At 41.1% G+C, this 16,861-nt stretch overlaps 1 protein-coding gene across 14 annotated transcripts in view; it reads left to right on the forward strand.

Annotated features, from left to right (window-relative positions):
- Positions 1-16,861, forward strand: part of EPHA5 (EPH receptor A5) — a 212,187-nt gene that overhangs the window by 10,633 nt on the left and 184,693 nt on the right. For all 14 annotated transcript variants that reach the window (XM_065061577.1, XM_021299088.2, XM_065061574.1 and 11 more), the window contains exon 2: positions 6,155-6,219. In XM_065061577.1, the coding sequence (XP_064917649.1) occupies positions 6,155-6,219 (65 nt within the window). The remainder of the gene's footprint in view (positions 1-6,154; positions 6,220-16,861) is intronic.

A 16,861-nucleotide genomic window follows, 5' to 3' on the forward strand; every position in this document is an offset into this window, starting at 1 on the left:
GCAGCTTTCAGGTTGCTGTAGCTGGTTTCCACTGATGGAAAGTGTTTCCAAGGTTCTTGCGTGTGTGTTTTTTGTCCTAACTCAGTGAAGCTAATACATACAAAACATCTGTTCCCCAATGACTTTGATTTCTTTCAAAAGCTTATTTTTTTTTCATTTGTTTTTGCCTTTTTGGATTACTTTTGGCTCTCACTGCTTGGAGCATCTTGGATTTATACTTTTTAAAGAAATACTTGGCACAACAGGGAAAACAGTAGGAAAATGAATGGTAATAATATGGCAGTAAGACTGGTGAAGATTCATGAAGTAGGAAAATTTGGACTCACGGTGATGAAGAGTCCTCTGCAATCAATGTGTCTTGGTAGTGCTGTGAGCTCCAGATGTGCAGGAGGAAGGATGGGGAGGTATGCATGGTGTCAGGAAAAACCAGTACCGTTAATGATGATGTCTCGGGCTGAGGAGGAGAGCAGAGGGGTGAAGCTTGGTGGAAAATCCTCCACTGCTATTCAGGAGACCTCAATGAGGGTTCGGTGCACAGGACTACTGTCACTTCTTGTCGTGTACCTTGACCCCCCTCCAGAAGAGTGTTTTGCCTCATGCTTAGTTGGCAGCCTGTGAAGATTCCCATTAGGGGTTTCTCAGAAGTATTTTAAATGTAGATGCTCCCACGAGCTTATGAGTGTTGGGCTCAGAGCCTGGGCTACCTTGATTTAGCTCCAACCTTTCTATGGGTGGCTGCGTCCTGAGGAGCAGTGTGCAAAGGGGACCAGGAGCTGCAGGAGGAACCTTGAGGAGGAGCACTAGATTCATGCTTTTTTCATATGGAGTTCAGATTACCCAAAATAGTGTTCAGATTCCTGTTCAATTTGTAACAAATATATTAAAGCAGAGTTTTGTTTCAGTTTTAGAAAACAAAACATTTTAATTCAAATGTATTTTTTTTTCAAACTGTGCTACTTTTGAAATCAGGGGATGTTTTGAAATATTTATGCAGGCTTTGAGTGAAGGTTTCTTTACTCCTGTTTGTTTTGTGATGGAAACTGTAGTTACAGGGTATTGATTTGGTCAAATTCCTGTTTTAGTTGTATTTTAGTGAAATAAAAGATCGCTTTGCCTTTACAGTTTCACAGTATAAACTCCATCAGCTTTTGTTATATTGACCATTTTGCCTGTTCAGGAGTAACTTTGGTGGAACATACCCTGTGGTAAGCCTTAGGTTGCAAATGGTGCTGCTGCAGAGCAGGACTCCTCTGATGTGTAAGGATTTATTAGAAACCAGCTCAAAGACCACAGCAGCACAAGAGTTGTGTGGTTTGTGTGCCTGCAGAGACTTTGCCCTGGTGTGACAAATGGAAGTTTTTCTGGAAGATGCTTTGATACTGAAGTGGCAGGAGGATGAGTGGCTGGCAGCATCAGAGGCAGTCAGTGTTTTAGCCTGTCAGTAGGGGGTTTTTTCTGTTTCACTTGGGTTTTTGGTTGGTCGGGTTTGTTTGGGGGTTGTTGTTGTTGTTTGTTTTTTCCATTTGAAATTGGAGAAGAGAAAATAAAGCTGCTCTGGCTGATCCTGCTCCAGATCAGAGTCAGAGGAGCAATCTCACTTCAGCAGTATGATGCAAAATCCATGGACCAGTGGTTTCTACTTCAGGCATTGCATCACAATGACAGACCTGTCCTGTTCTTGCCTGGGTGAGGTGATCCCGCCACATGGCACTGCTTGAGGTGGCTGGCTCAGACAGGGTGCTCTGCTGGGTGGGCTGTAGTGTTGGCTTCGGTTAACTTTGAATGCCATCAGCACTGGCATTTCTTGGGCTTCTTTCCAGCTGCAATTCCTCTGCAGCCATGGTAAAGCTGCTGAATGCTGACTGTATGAATGTGATGGGGACATTTTGAGTAAAAAGCTTAATCCAGTCTCCCTGTCAAGAGATTCATGACTAAGAAAACACTATTCATTCACTAGTTAAAGTTCAGGGCAAAGGTTTGGATCACTTCTGGTTTTATTCTAACTTGATGCTCATCTGTAGTAACCAGCCTGTCTGAGGACAAGGGTGTATGTAAATTCCCCAAGCTATTATTCTGTATTAAAAAAAAAAAAAAAAAAAAAAAGACTGTGGTATGACTTTAGACTTAATCATCATTTATCCTACCCTGAAGGCATGGAAGTTAATGATGATATAGATCTGTGTGGTTTTGTGTTCCCCTTGACTGAGCATTAGAAATAATTAGGGCTTCTGGGATGGATGTACTGATGGTGGAGATATTAAAAAATGCTTTCTGCTTATATGTGCCTCTTCCAAGTTTGCTGGCAAAGATAGAGGTGTTAATTGTGTGCTTTTGGGCTCTGAGGTTTACTGCTTGTTCATTGAGACATGGCTAGCTGGTGCTGAGGGGAAAGAAAGTAGAAATAAATGACATGTTATTTTGGAGGCTTTTAAGGTGATGGGCCAAGTAGAGTTGGTAGTGATTTCTGGAGAGTCCTTAAGTGGGGTGAGTTGTCCTGCACACCTCATGGGCTGCTGCGTAGAGCTCTGAGTTATGCCTGTGAAGCATCTATGGTGTTGGGGCTGGTCCAGGAGTCCCAACTATACAGAAGCTGGCAATGAATCTCCCAGAGTGTGGAAGCACATAGTTGGAAGTTTTCCTGAATTACCTCCTTCAATGACCTGAGTGGGTTAGCTGGTTATTAGCTATGGCCAAACGCACACTTGTGGTCATGACAAGTTGGATGGGGAGGAACTGGTTCGGGTGCTTTGGGGAAGATGTCTGGTCTCTTTCTCTACTTTGCTCTGGGTTGAACCAGAGAAAATTTCAGTGTGGTGGTTTTGTGTGTGTTTGGTGTATTTTTGTTTTTTTTTTTTTTTTAAGGAGCCAAAAAACCTTAATCTATTCTCAAGCAGCCATGTGCTGAGTGCTGAAAGCATCTGTTTGGGATGGTGGCAGCCCTTGTATAAAATCTTTACTAAAAGAGTTTCCCCTGTATTGCAGGTTGCTGTTTGCCCACTGTTTTTCTTCCCCAGCCTGGCCAACCTGCAGCATTTTGTTGAAAGCCATTTCAGCAAAAATAATGTTCCTGCCAGGCTGGAAAGTACTGGGAAGAGTGGTGATGCTGAGCCCATGTGGATTGGCCTAACGGGACTGTGTGCTGGTGGCCTCTTGGATGGTGTAGGATGGTAGGGCTGCCTGAGAGAGCCTCCCAAAAGTTGTTGGTAGTACCGTCACTATGCCTGGGGACCTCCTGCAGCTGGGCTGTCAGCCAAAGCTGAATTGAGTTGGGACCTGGCAATGATTTATTGGAGATGGCTGGGTGGGCTGGGGATGGGGAAGATGCACAAACCTTATTTATCTTTCGTAGTGGTGGTAATTCGTGTTTATACCAGAATTTTGGGGATGCTGAAAGCAAAATTTTTGATCCTTGCAAGCAATTCAGAATAACAGAGCAAATGGATACAGTACAGTATTTTAGGAAATATTTTGTGAAAGCAGTGCTGGGCAGAAGCAGCTCTGCTGAGCTGTGCTGGGAGCCTCCCCCCTCTCCAGAGCACTGCTGGCTTTTGTCTTCCTGGCACATGAATTTTGGGTTACTGAGCAGCACCTGTCAAAACGTGTATCCTGTCCCTTCCTATTTATTTTGCTTATATGCAGAATTCTACTGAAAAATAAGGGAAGAATAGAGTCTTTTCCAACTAGAGATTGAGTTAGTATTCAGTTCCACTGGCCGACTCACCGGTAAGAAAATTCCCTTTGACTTGAGTTGGAGTTGAATGGGGTGTATTATCTTTTCATATGCAGAAAATTATTTTGAAATTGAAGTTAATAACAGCAATTTAAAAATTGTTGTTGATAGAAAGATAATACAATATCTGGTTGTATCATGTACTTTTATGATCTGATTCTTGAGTAAAAGCACATTTTCAGCTTTTTTTCTTAATTGCCATGTAATGAAGAACTTTGTGGCATCAAACACATAATCTAATTACATTCATTAGTAGCATCTCCAGCACAAGTTTTACTTAAGTTGTACAATATAGATCAATACTTATTTTGCATCCATTCTGTCTTTGACAGGAATATACTGTTCTGCACAGTTTAATGTCCGTGATTGTAACAGAGGAATTGGGGTAAACCTGCCATTTTGGCAAGTATGCTCTCTTCTCTTGCTTTTTAAATTAGTATATGGTTATAATATGGGACATGTTATTTAGCTGTGTCCTGTTTTGAAGAAAATTTCAAGATCCACCCTTTTTATCTCATTAAAAAGTAGAAGAAAATGCAGTATGGGTCAGGAGCACTTGGCTGCTGGTGCTTGACTTCAGCTGGAACAGGAGAAATTAATGAGCATTTTACCTGAAGACTTCAGGAGGGGAAAAGCTGGCCATCACTGGGTGACGTATCTAGTGGTGGATGACAGCAATAGTTTCGTTTTGCTTAGACTGTGGGGTGGAAAGCTGCCTAATTGTATGCTCACTTACTGTGAATATAGTTGGGTATAGTCTGAGTATTGCTTCCACCAATTATCCCATAGTTCGGTACCATTGCCAGCTCCTGACTGTTTGCTGTTTTGGCAGGAGAAAGCAATCCAGGCACTAAAACCCTGACCTACCAAATGTATCATCCTGAAAATATACTTGACCAGGCAGAACATCTATATGCCTTATGATAGTGTGCTGGATTAATACTTGCATTTGCTGTAAAAATATCTGGGTAGGCAAATCTACATGAGGACTGATATTTCTATGTCAGTGTTATTTTTTTGTGTGTGTGTTTTGAGCTGGTTTTGTGAACAAGTGACTACAGTAGTCAGCTTTTAGTACAGTACAATGATTAAGACCAAACTGACTCAGAACTTTTTTTCCAAACTTAATGCGTTTAATCTTAATTGAAAAAAAAACCCTCAAAACCAACAACCTTTAACATTTTAAAAGAGCATGGCTTTTATTTTAGTACAGTGTCCTTCTGTGGTGTGTGTTTTTTGTTGTTGTTTGTTTTGTCGTTGTGAAGGGGTTTTGTGGGGGGTTTTTTGGGTGTGTTGGTTTTTTTTGTGTGGTTGTTATTTTGTTTGTTTTGGTGGTTGTTGTTGTTGTTTTACTATGCCTTGTAAATAGTGTGATCCTGATCTCTGAGGTGCTCTGTTGGCAAAGTTTTAATCGAGGAACTGGTGAACCAGGGAATATCGGGAGGGCAGAAGCACAGAAGTGAGTGTTGTAGTCCAAAGAGAAGGAAATTTATGCTTTTAAAGTACTGGAAAGTTCCTCCTCGGTAGAGGTTTTCTATGACAGCTGTTGATGCAGAGACAAGGTTTTATTAATAACTTGGAGATTTATAGTCCTGGATACAGGAGGTGACACTGGGAAGCTCAGCAGCAGAAGCTGCTGTAGTTTTCCTCAGCTGAGTTGTGTGCGTAGATGTCATCAATTGTTTCACACTTTTTACTCAGTATTTCAGGTAATGTGACAAAAAAATGCCATAAGCTTGGGAATAGCTTTTTGCTATTTAATGTAAATTGGTTGCTTATGTAACTTAACAGAGCCACTCTTAATTTTTATGTGTGGGAAAAAGAGAAGATCCTTCAGATATCTTATAATAAAGTTGTTAGAGGCTTGGGAAAGGATGTGGGAGAAAGACAATAATTGCTGATAACAGTAATACTCTAATACTTGCATATAAAATACTTTAAAAATTGATTTCATGATAATCAGGTTATTCTGTGTGTTGTTTCTTGTTTCATTTTTGTCGTAAAGGCCTGATGATGCTAAAAACTGTGCCACCTTAGAAGAAGAGACATATGTGCATTAACATGGAGCTGTGTATGTTTTCATGTCTTCTACATGTAAATACACAGTGTGCATATGTGTATTTATTTCCCTTGAAAGACCGGATTTGAAGAACTTGAAGGATCTGGATTCTGCAGAAGTTTAGTGCATTCACAACTTGGTTTCAGTGGCAGATCTCAAAGGAATAGAGAAATGCATATATATAATTGCTTTCAGCATGTGGCCTCATTGCTAGAGGAGTTATTGCATTGTTATTCTGCTTTACAAAAATGTAAATTCCTTGGTTAATTATAAACAGACTGTTTACTGTAGATGCCCAAATCTTGAAATATTTACTGAAATCTGTAATCCATCCATTTTCCTTAAGTTTTTTTTCTTATTTTCAGTGAATTTACTGGACTCACGCACAGTAATGGGAGATCTAGGATGGATAGCCTACCCAAAAAATGGGGTGAGTCTCTGTTGTTGTTTGCTTTCTCTCTCACAAATTATACTAATCGTTTCCATTTGGAAAGTAGACTACTGGGTTTAAAAACCTCCCTGGAGTGATTTGTCAGCAATAGAAGGAAAAAAAAAATAACAAGCTATAACTGGGAAATTGGAGCTGGGTGACTAGGGGATTGATTTATTTATGCAGTAGAGCCAGCCACAAGTATTCAAAAAAAGTCATGAGTCAGCCCCCTCAATGCTCCCCTCACCAAGAAAATCTGTGAAGTTATTCAATTTTTTAAAATTATAAATTCCTCATTTTTTCTTCTTGAGCTTTTGGGGTCAATGTACAACACAATTTTCTGGAAGTTTTCTTTTGAAATATGGGGTCTGGGACATTACTGTTAGCTTTAAACTAACAGGGCTGTTCAGAAATACTTTTCAAGCTCATGATAAAATTCTGGGAGCTGGTAGCATTGGAACAGGAGCTGAGTTTCAAGAACCTTGAAGAGCCTCTGTCCCTTGCCATTAGCTGTACTGAGGGGTGAAGGAACCTGGCCTCCTAATTTGATACCTGCAATAAGTGCTGGAATTGAGATGCACTAAAACAGAATCACAGAATCAACTGGGTTGGAAAAGACCTCAGAGATCATCGAGTCCAACCCTTGGTCCAACTCTAGTCCGTTTACTAGATCATGGCACTAAGTGCCATGTCCAGTCTCAGTTTAAAAACCTCCAGAGACTGTCAGTCCACCACCTCCCTGGGCAGGCCATTCCAATGCCTGACCACTCTCTCTGTAAAGAATTTCTTTCTAATATCCAGCCTAAATTTCCCCTGGCAGAGTTTAAGCCCGTGCCCCCTTGTCCTATTGCTAACTGCCTGGGAGAAGAGACCAATCCCCACCTGGCTGTAACTTCCCTTCAGGTAGTTATAGAGAGTGATGAGGTCACCTCTAAGTCTCCTCTTCTCTAGACTAAACAACCCCAGCTCCTTCAGCCTCTCCTCATAGGTCTTGTGTTCAAGTCCCTTCACCAGCCTTGTTGCTCTTCTCTGGACCAACAAATACTCTCCAGTGGTTGTCCTGACTGCATCATGTAGCTGTTCATTGCAGTGATTTTTGGTCTTTGGTTTGGCTGGCATGTCCTTGATGTGTCACAGAGCTTTGAGATGGTCTCTCCAGGTTAACTTCTGCAAGGTGATGGGTATTTCTGTCTGTTCCCAGGATCCATGAGCATCATGTGAGGTAAGAAAACATCCCAGGGCAGAAATGCTGTATGACTTAGACTCTCCAGCAAACAGATCTCAGGAACATATTATTCCAGAATTTTAGACATCAGCTGAAACAGGCAGCAGAATTGTCTTGGACTCCAGTTTGATTGTCATAAAAGTGATGGCAATTTTTATATAAAACACAGCCAGCCCTGTGCATGGATCTGACACAGTGGTTTCCATCTGTTCTGTGTAGATGAAAGGCTGTAGCAATGGCTGCTTCACTCAGAAAAGCTCTGTGCTTGCAGGCACTGGTACAGCAGGGATGTAAAAGCTACATGGGGAGCTGAGTTTATCCTGAACTCGGTTCAAGAGCTAATCCTGTTGCAGTCAGAGTCTATAACAACACTTTTTTTCTATTGATTTAAATCTGAGAACTAAACTTGTTCCCCTTGTGTTTGTGCGCATCAGAATAACCAGTTCCAGACATGCTGGAATGGGGCAATGGTCTGTTGCCATACCATAAAACTTGTGATCTCCACTTCTTATTGGCAGACTTTTCCTTGTTGAACGCTTGTCGGTATTTTTCCTAAGGTGTAAAGCACAGTTGCTGTATATTCCAGTGTCCTTACAGGAATATCAGTAGAGAAATAACTAGGCCTGAAGTGTTGAAAAGATTTCTGTGTTGCTATGTGTAGGTGAGTAAGTGAATACCTAAATATCTTATGCATAGGCCTTAGTGTGGTGTTTGTTTTTTAATTTTTATTTTCATCATTTGGAGAAATTTTCATATATTTACAAGCTTGGTTTCCAAACAGCACTTGGGAGTGCTCTTGTGAATGCCAAATCACTACTGACTGAATAGGGAGGATTTTCTTCCTTAATTTAACTTCTACAAATGAAAGGTGAATTAGGCAGCTGGTTTTTGATTTTCCAGGTATTTCCTCTTTAATCTTCTTTGCTTTCATGGGACATCATAAAAAATCATGAGGTTAGCCCAGTTATCTCTTTTTTGGCCTAATATGTTTGCAGTATTTTACAAGCACTGAAAAAAAGTCTTTCTAGACTTGCTTCTTTAACCTCTATCTCTGCTCTGCAATTGGCTATGCTGTGGTCATACTCTGCTTAATTTTTTTTAAAAGATCTACCTTTCATAAGTATTTTAAGTAACCTCACTTCAGGTTTTGAATTTGGAAAATGAGAGAGCTTTGAGATCGGAGGTGCAAGCTGTTCTTTTTGAGGTTTTCTTGTACAAATTTGTTATCTCAGGACACGCTCTTAGGGAAAATTTTGGAAGGCCTCTGTATCTGTCTACACAGTCCCCTTTAAAGGAAAGGAGCAGAAGTGTCAGTGTGTCACACTTTGCAACACTCCTGTGTGACAGACCATGTGCTGAAGTAAGCTTTTTGATGTGGGATTTGATTTAGTGCTATTAACAGTAGCCTGTAAAGTCTACTTGCTTTTCAAATACTTGGTAGCAATTTCAGTAGTGATACGGCTCCAATTGAAGGTACATCAGCTTTTGAAGCAGCATTCAGCTCTGCAGTGTTGCTCCTTCTCCACTTGTTTTTTTATTATGAATCTTAAGGCAATTTAGTGTTTTTCCTAGAACCACATCTGCTAGAAATAGGAGACTGCAGCAGGAGTGCAGCTGCTGTTAAAGAAAGCAAGAGTTTAGTCTTTGTAGTTGTATGAGAGTGCTTGGAAGAAGTTATCTTTGTATCACAAAGGCTCAAACTGGAAGGTTTTAAAAACATATTTCTGCATTTATTTTAAACTGTCACCGTTTACTTCAGGGTGACAATAAACCGTGGTAGGTGCTCTCTGTTAACCCTCTGCCCTCCCCACTAAGGAAAGGTAATAGGAGGAAAAGGGAGAGACTTGCAAGTTGGAAAAGTTAAAAATGCTTTACTAATGCTACTAATAAATAGAGAAAATCATATGAAATATACAAAACCAATCTTGAATTTCCCAGGGTAGCGCAGCATTGTGGTGGCGGAGCTGACACAGCTCCAGTGGCTTTAGGGCAGGTACCTGGAAGTCCTGGGTTGGACTCCACAGTAAACCAGAACTGGATTCAGGGATGCAGGGTCTGGAATCAGGCCTTGGATCACAGGGACATCAGGCAGGGTCCTCTTCAGATGCCGGCTGTGGTCGAAGAGAGTGAGACCCTTGTGATCTTCCAGTTTTATAGGGTGCATGATGTGTATGGGATGAAGTACTCAGTTGGTCAATTTTGGTCACCTGTTCTGTCTGTCCCTCCTTGCAGATATGCCCCTCTCACTTACAGGATGTGAGAAATCTATCAGCAACCTAGGTTGCCATAGCAATAAGTCTAAACCTGGGCTCTTCTGCATACCATTGATACCCTTATCAGCACCAGAGCAATCAGTGTCAGAAAACATACAGCTAAAAATCAGAAAAGTGCAGTTATTTAGAAGAACTTAGCTGAAAGGAAAATTCATGAAAAGAGAACTGTTCTTGTTTTAAACAAAACCAAGACAAAACCAAAACAAAAAACTAAAAACAAAAGAAACCCCAACCAAACAAAAAACCACAATACAAACAGTGGCCAAGTCAAGCTGCTTTTGGCAGATTCTTGGGAGCTTGCTTTTGGCAGGTTCTTGGGAGATGTCGGTATAAATTTCTGTTACAGTTTTGTGCCATGGTAATTTTTCTGTGTTAAAATTTTAAGACATTCAGTGCTCCAGAGAGGTCCAGCTGTCCTCACTTTAGCCTGCTGCTCACCTCATGTTTGCTGAACACAGTGGAAAAATCTGATGTTATTTGGGAAATGAAAGCAGTAGGGTCTGGGAAGGAGACCGACCCTCCAGTCTGGAGGTGGATTAGATTTAGAGATTGACCTGTTCCGTGGCTTTAATTCCAAATAAAGCACCACAGCTGCTTTAGTCCCCACAAGATTAAACCTTGGTCTGTTGCTAAACAGCGTGCACCACTGCACCTTGTGAATAACAGGTTGAGGGGAAGGGAGAAGAGCATTTTGGCCTAGGGTTGGCTCTGCAGAGCTCTGCCTAGCTAGGTGTGTAGTTGGTACAGGTTTTAGTTGTGTCTAGTATCCTTGCAGCCAGGCTGAGCTTAATTTTCTTCCATGCCTGTGGAAGGAAAGAAGAATCTCCCTTTTTTTTTTAGTTGGAGTATTGAGGGGCTGGTGGAAATAAAATCATATGATAGAAATACACTGTGGCCAAGTAGAGGCTGGAAGTTTGTCCCCTGATAGGCAGAACCATCTGTTGTGCAGGAGAAGGTGCTTTTTTCTCTTTCTACTGCTTTGCTCTGAAGGATTAATGAATGCTGGTAGCTGCCCCAGGAGGCCCTCACAGGCTGTGTGGGTTTGGTGGTTTGCAGCCATTGTGCAGTCAGCTTGTAAACCTGCAGTTAAATCTGTGTTAGTGTGAGCAAAGTCCTCCTCAGGGCTGTGTAGCCACTGAGCTCAGAAAAGGGACCCTCTCCCTGCCAGTGGAGTGTGGTCAGCATGGAAGTTCTGCCCCTTTTGCAGCCTGCAAGTTGGGAATTTATCGTGTCATTACATGCCAAAGGGACAATCTGGACTTCACTTTGCAGCTCATGTAAGTTTTCTTCAATCTGAAGGAGGTTATTGGAATTACCAGAGGCTATATCAAAAAGGTCTGGTCCCTCTTGCACAGTAGGAAACTCTCCAAACATGTTGGCAAAACTGGTCAGGTTTCTTATAAAAGCCTGTGCTTGTACAGCAGGTCTGCCAAGACTTTTACCTCCAGACTGATTCCTGGGGTGCAGCTTATGTTACCAAAACTGAGCACACCAGAGGCTTAAGTGTGCATCACATATGGCTGTGACACCCACTAACTCTGACCTATGGAAGCTGCCTGCACTTGCTTGCGCTGAATATATCTTTTTTTTTACATGGAGGCTCACAGGAGTAGGAACAATGGTAAGTGCTCAGGGAGCAAAAGCAGTGTTTGGAGGCTGTATTGCCTCCTCTTCTCCCTTGATTTGGCAGGAGGTTTGACATGATGCCTTTCGAATCCCTACAAACCCATAGCAGGGGTAGAAGGTACAAAGAACCTCCTGTAAGTGGGTGCTGTTCAGGTTTATTTGGTCTGGCCGAGTGAAAACATAGCCACATTTAACAATATCCAGATAATTGCAAAAGTTGTTGATTAAAATAAATTCTTTTTTTTTTTAGCTGGCTCGATTTATTCAGTGATTATATCTGATTTTTGTTTCAATGGTTACAATAGTGCTGATTTACTTCTTTCAAGCCTTCCCTCCTTTCAGGATTTGTTTTAAAACTACCTTCTTTACAACTTAAAAGTACTCTTTCCAAATCGGAGTGTTGCACACCTGCTTTGATATTTGTGTAGCGGATCCTCTCCCATCTCCTCTACCTCCCATTGATTTTTTTTTTTTTTTTTCCTGCTCTTCCTATAGCAAAGAACAGGAAAACCTCTGCACAGTTCCATGTGCTGCGAGGTTTGTTTTTTTTTTTTTTTTAAAGCTCAAACCGGAAAATAACCATTCACTAAGGAACCTGATCCTGTGGGAATGTTAGAGAATGCTGGGATCGTTCATAGTTCCTTTATTAATTGCAGAAAATGAGAGTGCTAGCTGACTTGATACATGCGAAGAACAAGATGGAAAGCAAGTACCCCTGCTTTTGGCCATCAATAAGGCCAAATACCAGAAGTCGGGGCGGGGGGGGGGGGGGGGGTGCGCGGAATTCAGTAAGACTGAGTCTGCGGATTGTTTGTTGTGTATGTAGGACGTTGGTACATCGGTGGGTTTAATTTATTTTTTTTTTGAGCACCATTTCTTGCTCATTCTTTTGAGGACAGGTACCCTAGGGTGTCTCTTTGAAGTTAAAAATAATGGTGGTTTAGATGATTCAGCATGGTTTGTGAATGGATTAATGTTGCTCTCTGTCGATCTTAATTCAGATACAGATTTTTATACAGGAATCTTGGATTGGAGGCAGTGTTTGCCCTCAGGGACAGAAATAAAATAAAGGGGGAGGGATAGGAGGTAATGAAAGAAGGAGGATTCTTGGCACCATTGAACTTTGTCATGTAGCTATGATTATAATTGGCATTTTCAGGGCAGTACTTCTGGTAGCCTGTGTTTCTTGTTTGGTTTGTTGTTGGTGGTGCTGTTGCTGCTACTGGTGCTGTTGTTGTTGTCCTGCAAATGCTGCTCAGCTGTGACCACTGTAGAAGAGGAAGCAGAAGCATATGCTAACATGACAAGAATGTGATTCATATACTGCAGCATGGAGCATGATGGAAATATTAATAAAAGTAGTACCTGAGTAGAAGCGAAGAAACATTATTTTTCTAGATTACTAATTTGTGGGATGATGATTTCAATAGACTTAAAGTATATGTGGGGGGTTGTCTTCCCCTAGGATTCCTTAAAGTAAAATGCACTGTCTCCATATATGCAAAGTTCTGTCATCTTTGACCTTTCCCTTGGTTTGTCATGTTCTTACATGGTCACCTTTGCTCATATCCCATGGGGCCATGATGATGTGGGGATTTTTGGGTTTTGCTGCCTGTTTTAGTGTGCCACAGTGATTCATGCATGTTTGTATTGCACAGCATAATTATGACAAATAGGTTGAGCTTTGGATCTGAAAAGACCCAAGAAGTAAATAATATGGTTGTGCAGGACCCTTGTGATAACTAAACTATCTTCCAAAGCAGTGCTGAGTTCACATTGAAAACTCTGGAAGCTCCAGAGTGACACTTGAAGATGCTGGAGTTGAAGTGTGGTGGGGGCAGTGCTGTGAAGCTGAATTTGGCCAGCTGACCTCTGTTCAAGTTGGTGGGTTTCCTTGGTGAGTTGATGGCCTCACCAGTACTTGTAGAGTTGCACTTGTTTCACAGAGTTTGAATGTATGAATCAAAATTAAAAGAGATCAGCTCTGCAATGGAGAGATGTGTGGAAAAGGCTGATGGAGTTGGTTATACCAGAGAGTGTTGGACTAGCCTACAACCACCTTGAGGGGTGCAGAGAAGAAAGGAACAACCTCTTGCCCAGGTTTGCCATGGGCAGAACAAGAAAACAAGAATTTGTTTTAGCTAAGGTTTTTGTTTCAGGTTAATTTTGCTGGAAAGTACTTCCTACTGGTGCAGCTTTGGGGCGGATGTGGCATTTCCTTCACAGCAGGTCTCTGGGAGCAGATGAGACCATCATCTCTGTTACTCTGGACAAGCAGATTTTACCTCTTTTGGAGGAACAAACCAGGTGATCTGTTTTGGCCCTTTCCAGCTCTGCTGTCTGAAAGCTTGTTCTAACTCTGTCTCGGGTGAGATCTTCTTGTGTCTCTCAGAGTCTTCTTTTCTTTCCTCTTCATCTGCTTACAAACCACATTGCTATTACTCTTTCCACAGACCCCCCAGATCTACTACACTGATGCCTGCAACAGAGCCATGGTGTGTAGCTGCTTTTAAACTAGAGCCCTTCATGCTAGACAACAGTTCTCATTGAATGGCCTCGCCATTTTATTCATGTCCTTTCTCATATCTTCTTCCGTATCTCAAGTTTAATCTTCTCACTTTGCTTAAGAATGCTCTTAAATTTGCTGTCCTGGACTCCGATCAAGCTGCCCTTTGTTTTGTATGCTGTTGATGTGAATCAAGCCTTTATTTGGTAGCAGCATCTGGTGAGGTGTAGGTTGTATTAAAGGGGATCTAAAATGCCTACAGTACTCTAAGGTACTGTAAAATAAATTAATATTAGTAAGAGTAAGAATAAAACAAATCTTTATTCTAGTAATACAGTTCTAGCAGAGATAATGTATTACTATCCTGTTCTTGGAAAATCCACTACAGAATAAATGAAGGCTGATCCTTCAGTATATCTTTTTATAAATACAGTTGTCAGCATTAAGTTAGTCCACACAGTGTCATTGGGCAAACAATAATCTCCTTTCACGCGATAAAGTCTCTTTTTCACTCTAGTGTCTAGGAGTTATGTTTGGGGATAGAACAGCTTTGAAGAGCTTTATCTTCTAAAACCATTGTTTTCTCTGTTGCTTTTGTGCCAATTGCTGAAATGCTGGTATCCGACCGTTTGTAACGGTACGATTAAAATATATAATCCTAGTGCTGTCACGGAGAATCTGAAATTTTGCAGAATAAAATAGTGCTGTTACAGAGTATGTATGCCACAGCCCAGGGTTTATCAAAATATGCATTAGGGTTTTATAGCTTATGTTGATGAATTTGTAGTATGTTACTTATATTACTTATTACCTCATATGCTAAATATATGTATCAGTAGATTACTTATCACTTAATTGCATAGTCCTTTTATAAGACTTAAAATGCCTTGGCCTTGCTCTTGCCCACTTTTACTGCATATATTTTTAGTCATGTTAATGGCTTTTTTGGGTAGCTTAATTAAAGGCTGCAGTCCTGTTTAATTTATTTAGTGTTGTTATTATAATTGAGGCAAGTTGGTTTTCTTTTGATGTTATTCATTCAGGAAAGACACTTCAAACATGAAATAAAATGAGTACCAAGTTCAGAAAGGGAAATGCATGGTAGGTTTTTCTAGAAGGAGACTATTTTAGAATGCAAAACTCCTGAAAAAAAGTGTTAACATGGAAGCTACTGTTTTGTCTTCATGTTTAGTGATTGCCTTGTGTATTGCAGGGTAAATGACGACAATGTAAATTACAGAGTGCTTTTTGAAGACCCATCACCTAGCTTAAAACCAGTAAGAAGAGGTTTTTTGTGATTGACTTCTGTGCTACTGCAAATTGCTAATATGTGGCTATTCCAGGAACAGTGCAGCAGCTCAACATCTCAACCTGTTTGAACAAACTTTCATGTACTTATCAAGTTATAAATGGGAGTGGTTCAGGGTTTTCAGAGATTGAACATTGCGCTGTTGTGTTCTCCGTGAGCTTGTCCGGATCACGAAAACAAGGTGTTTTTCAGTTGCTGAAGGCTACACGCACATAGGAAAATGGAGAAGATTGGTCTGGGTTTTTGGCTGTCAAAAGAAAATGTCAGTATTTTAGGTGGAAGCTCTTTTTGTTTCAAAATGTTTTGGTTTTATATTCTTAACCTGAAGATGTCATCATTTGGGGGGAAGAAGCATGCTGAGCTTTATGGTTCAGTGTGTTTGACAAAAGCAGGTTGTAATCATGAGGTCTATCAGTTTTAATATTGACAATACTGTGGCAAAACAGGTCAGAGATTAAGTACCAGGAATATACATGGATGCAGATACATCCTGTTGTGGGTTGTATGTTGGCTCTTCTCCAAAGAAAAGTGGTAGCTCCTCTAACCAACTTTTAGGCTCTTCCCAACACAAACAGCGAAGCGCTGTTGAAGGGAAGATGGGTGACACGTGGCCGTTGGTCATCCCTGCGTTATGGCTGTGACATTGTGTGCTGCCGAGCTGCCGTGATCAGTTGTCTGTACCCCATGGGCTGTACAGTGAGTGTAAAAATTGCTGAATGTGATAGGGCTGCTGCTTCTGCCACCTGGTCAGGGAGTCTGGGTGGGGGGGGAAAAACAACTAACAAAACCCTTAAAAAATGCAGAAAAGTGGGGGCTGTGCATCAGCATGTTGGTGAAGTATGACAAGGAATCACCTGCTGAGCTTGGGCACCTTTAGGGCAGCTCCCAGGAGAGGTGAGGAGTAGAGAGAGATTGCTGATGGCTTTTTAAAATATGCATCTGTCAAACCACGCTAAAAAGACCTAGCACGGTCCTTCACTTGAGTCCTTTTGGTGCTTTTGAGGAAGGAAAGTATTATTAGATACCTGATTCTTGCCAAAATGTTGATAAGCATTTGATTTTTGCATTCTTGCTTATTTTTCTTTTGTGTTTGTTATTCTAGCGGGTGCCAGGCCACTGCTTTGACTATATTAAATTCTTGATTTAACTAAATGAACAGTAGAGGAAAACAAATTATTAATTGTATTTTAAACAGATGTGTTTAAATGGTTAAAGAAGCTGTTAGTTCCTAAAAACCTGTTTTTACATTGACTGTGCATCTTGCTGACTTTGTATATGAACTGCCATATATGGAAACACAACAAATAATGTCCTGGAGGTTTGTTACTATGCTGAAATGAGATAAACCAGAAGCTTGGAGATGTGTGTGTTCTGTGGATAACTGCCCTCCTTGGGATGCTTTCTTGCAGTATCAAAGCTGAGAACTTTTAGCTCTGAAAGCAGGGAAGGACTGAGCCTTTATGCTGCAAAAGTGAGCACTGGACTTCAGCAAAAATATTTTGGGACAAGTGACCTAGCCCTCATCTTTGAAGGTCTTTGTGTAACTGCAGATTCATTCCCTAATATTGACAGTCTGTAATGCTGCACAGAAGATCCATTTGTCAGGAGAAGATAGCACAGAGCATTTCTTAATGTGATTTGAGATGTTGGTACATGTGGGTAATCCATTTGCCATTGTGTTCAGGTTGCGAGGAGGAGCTGCA

The sequence above is a fragment of the Columba livia genome, chromosome 4, assembly GCF_036013475.1.
Source record: "Columba livia isolate bColLiv1 breed racing homer chromosome 4, bColLiv1.pat.W.v2, whole genome shotgun sequence".
Taxonomy (NCBI): Eukaryota; Metazoa; Chordata; class Aves; order Columbiformes; family Columbidae; genus Columba; species Columba livia.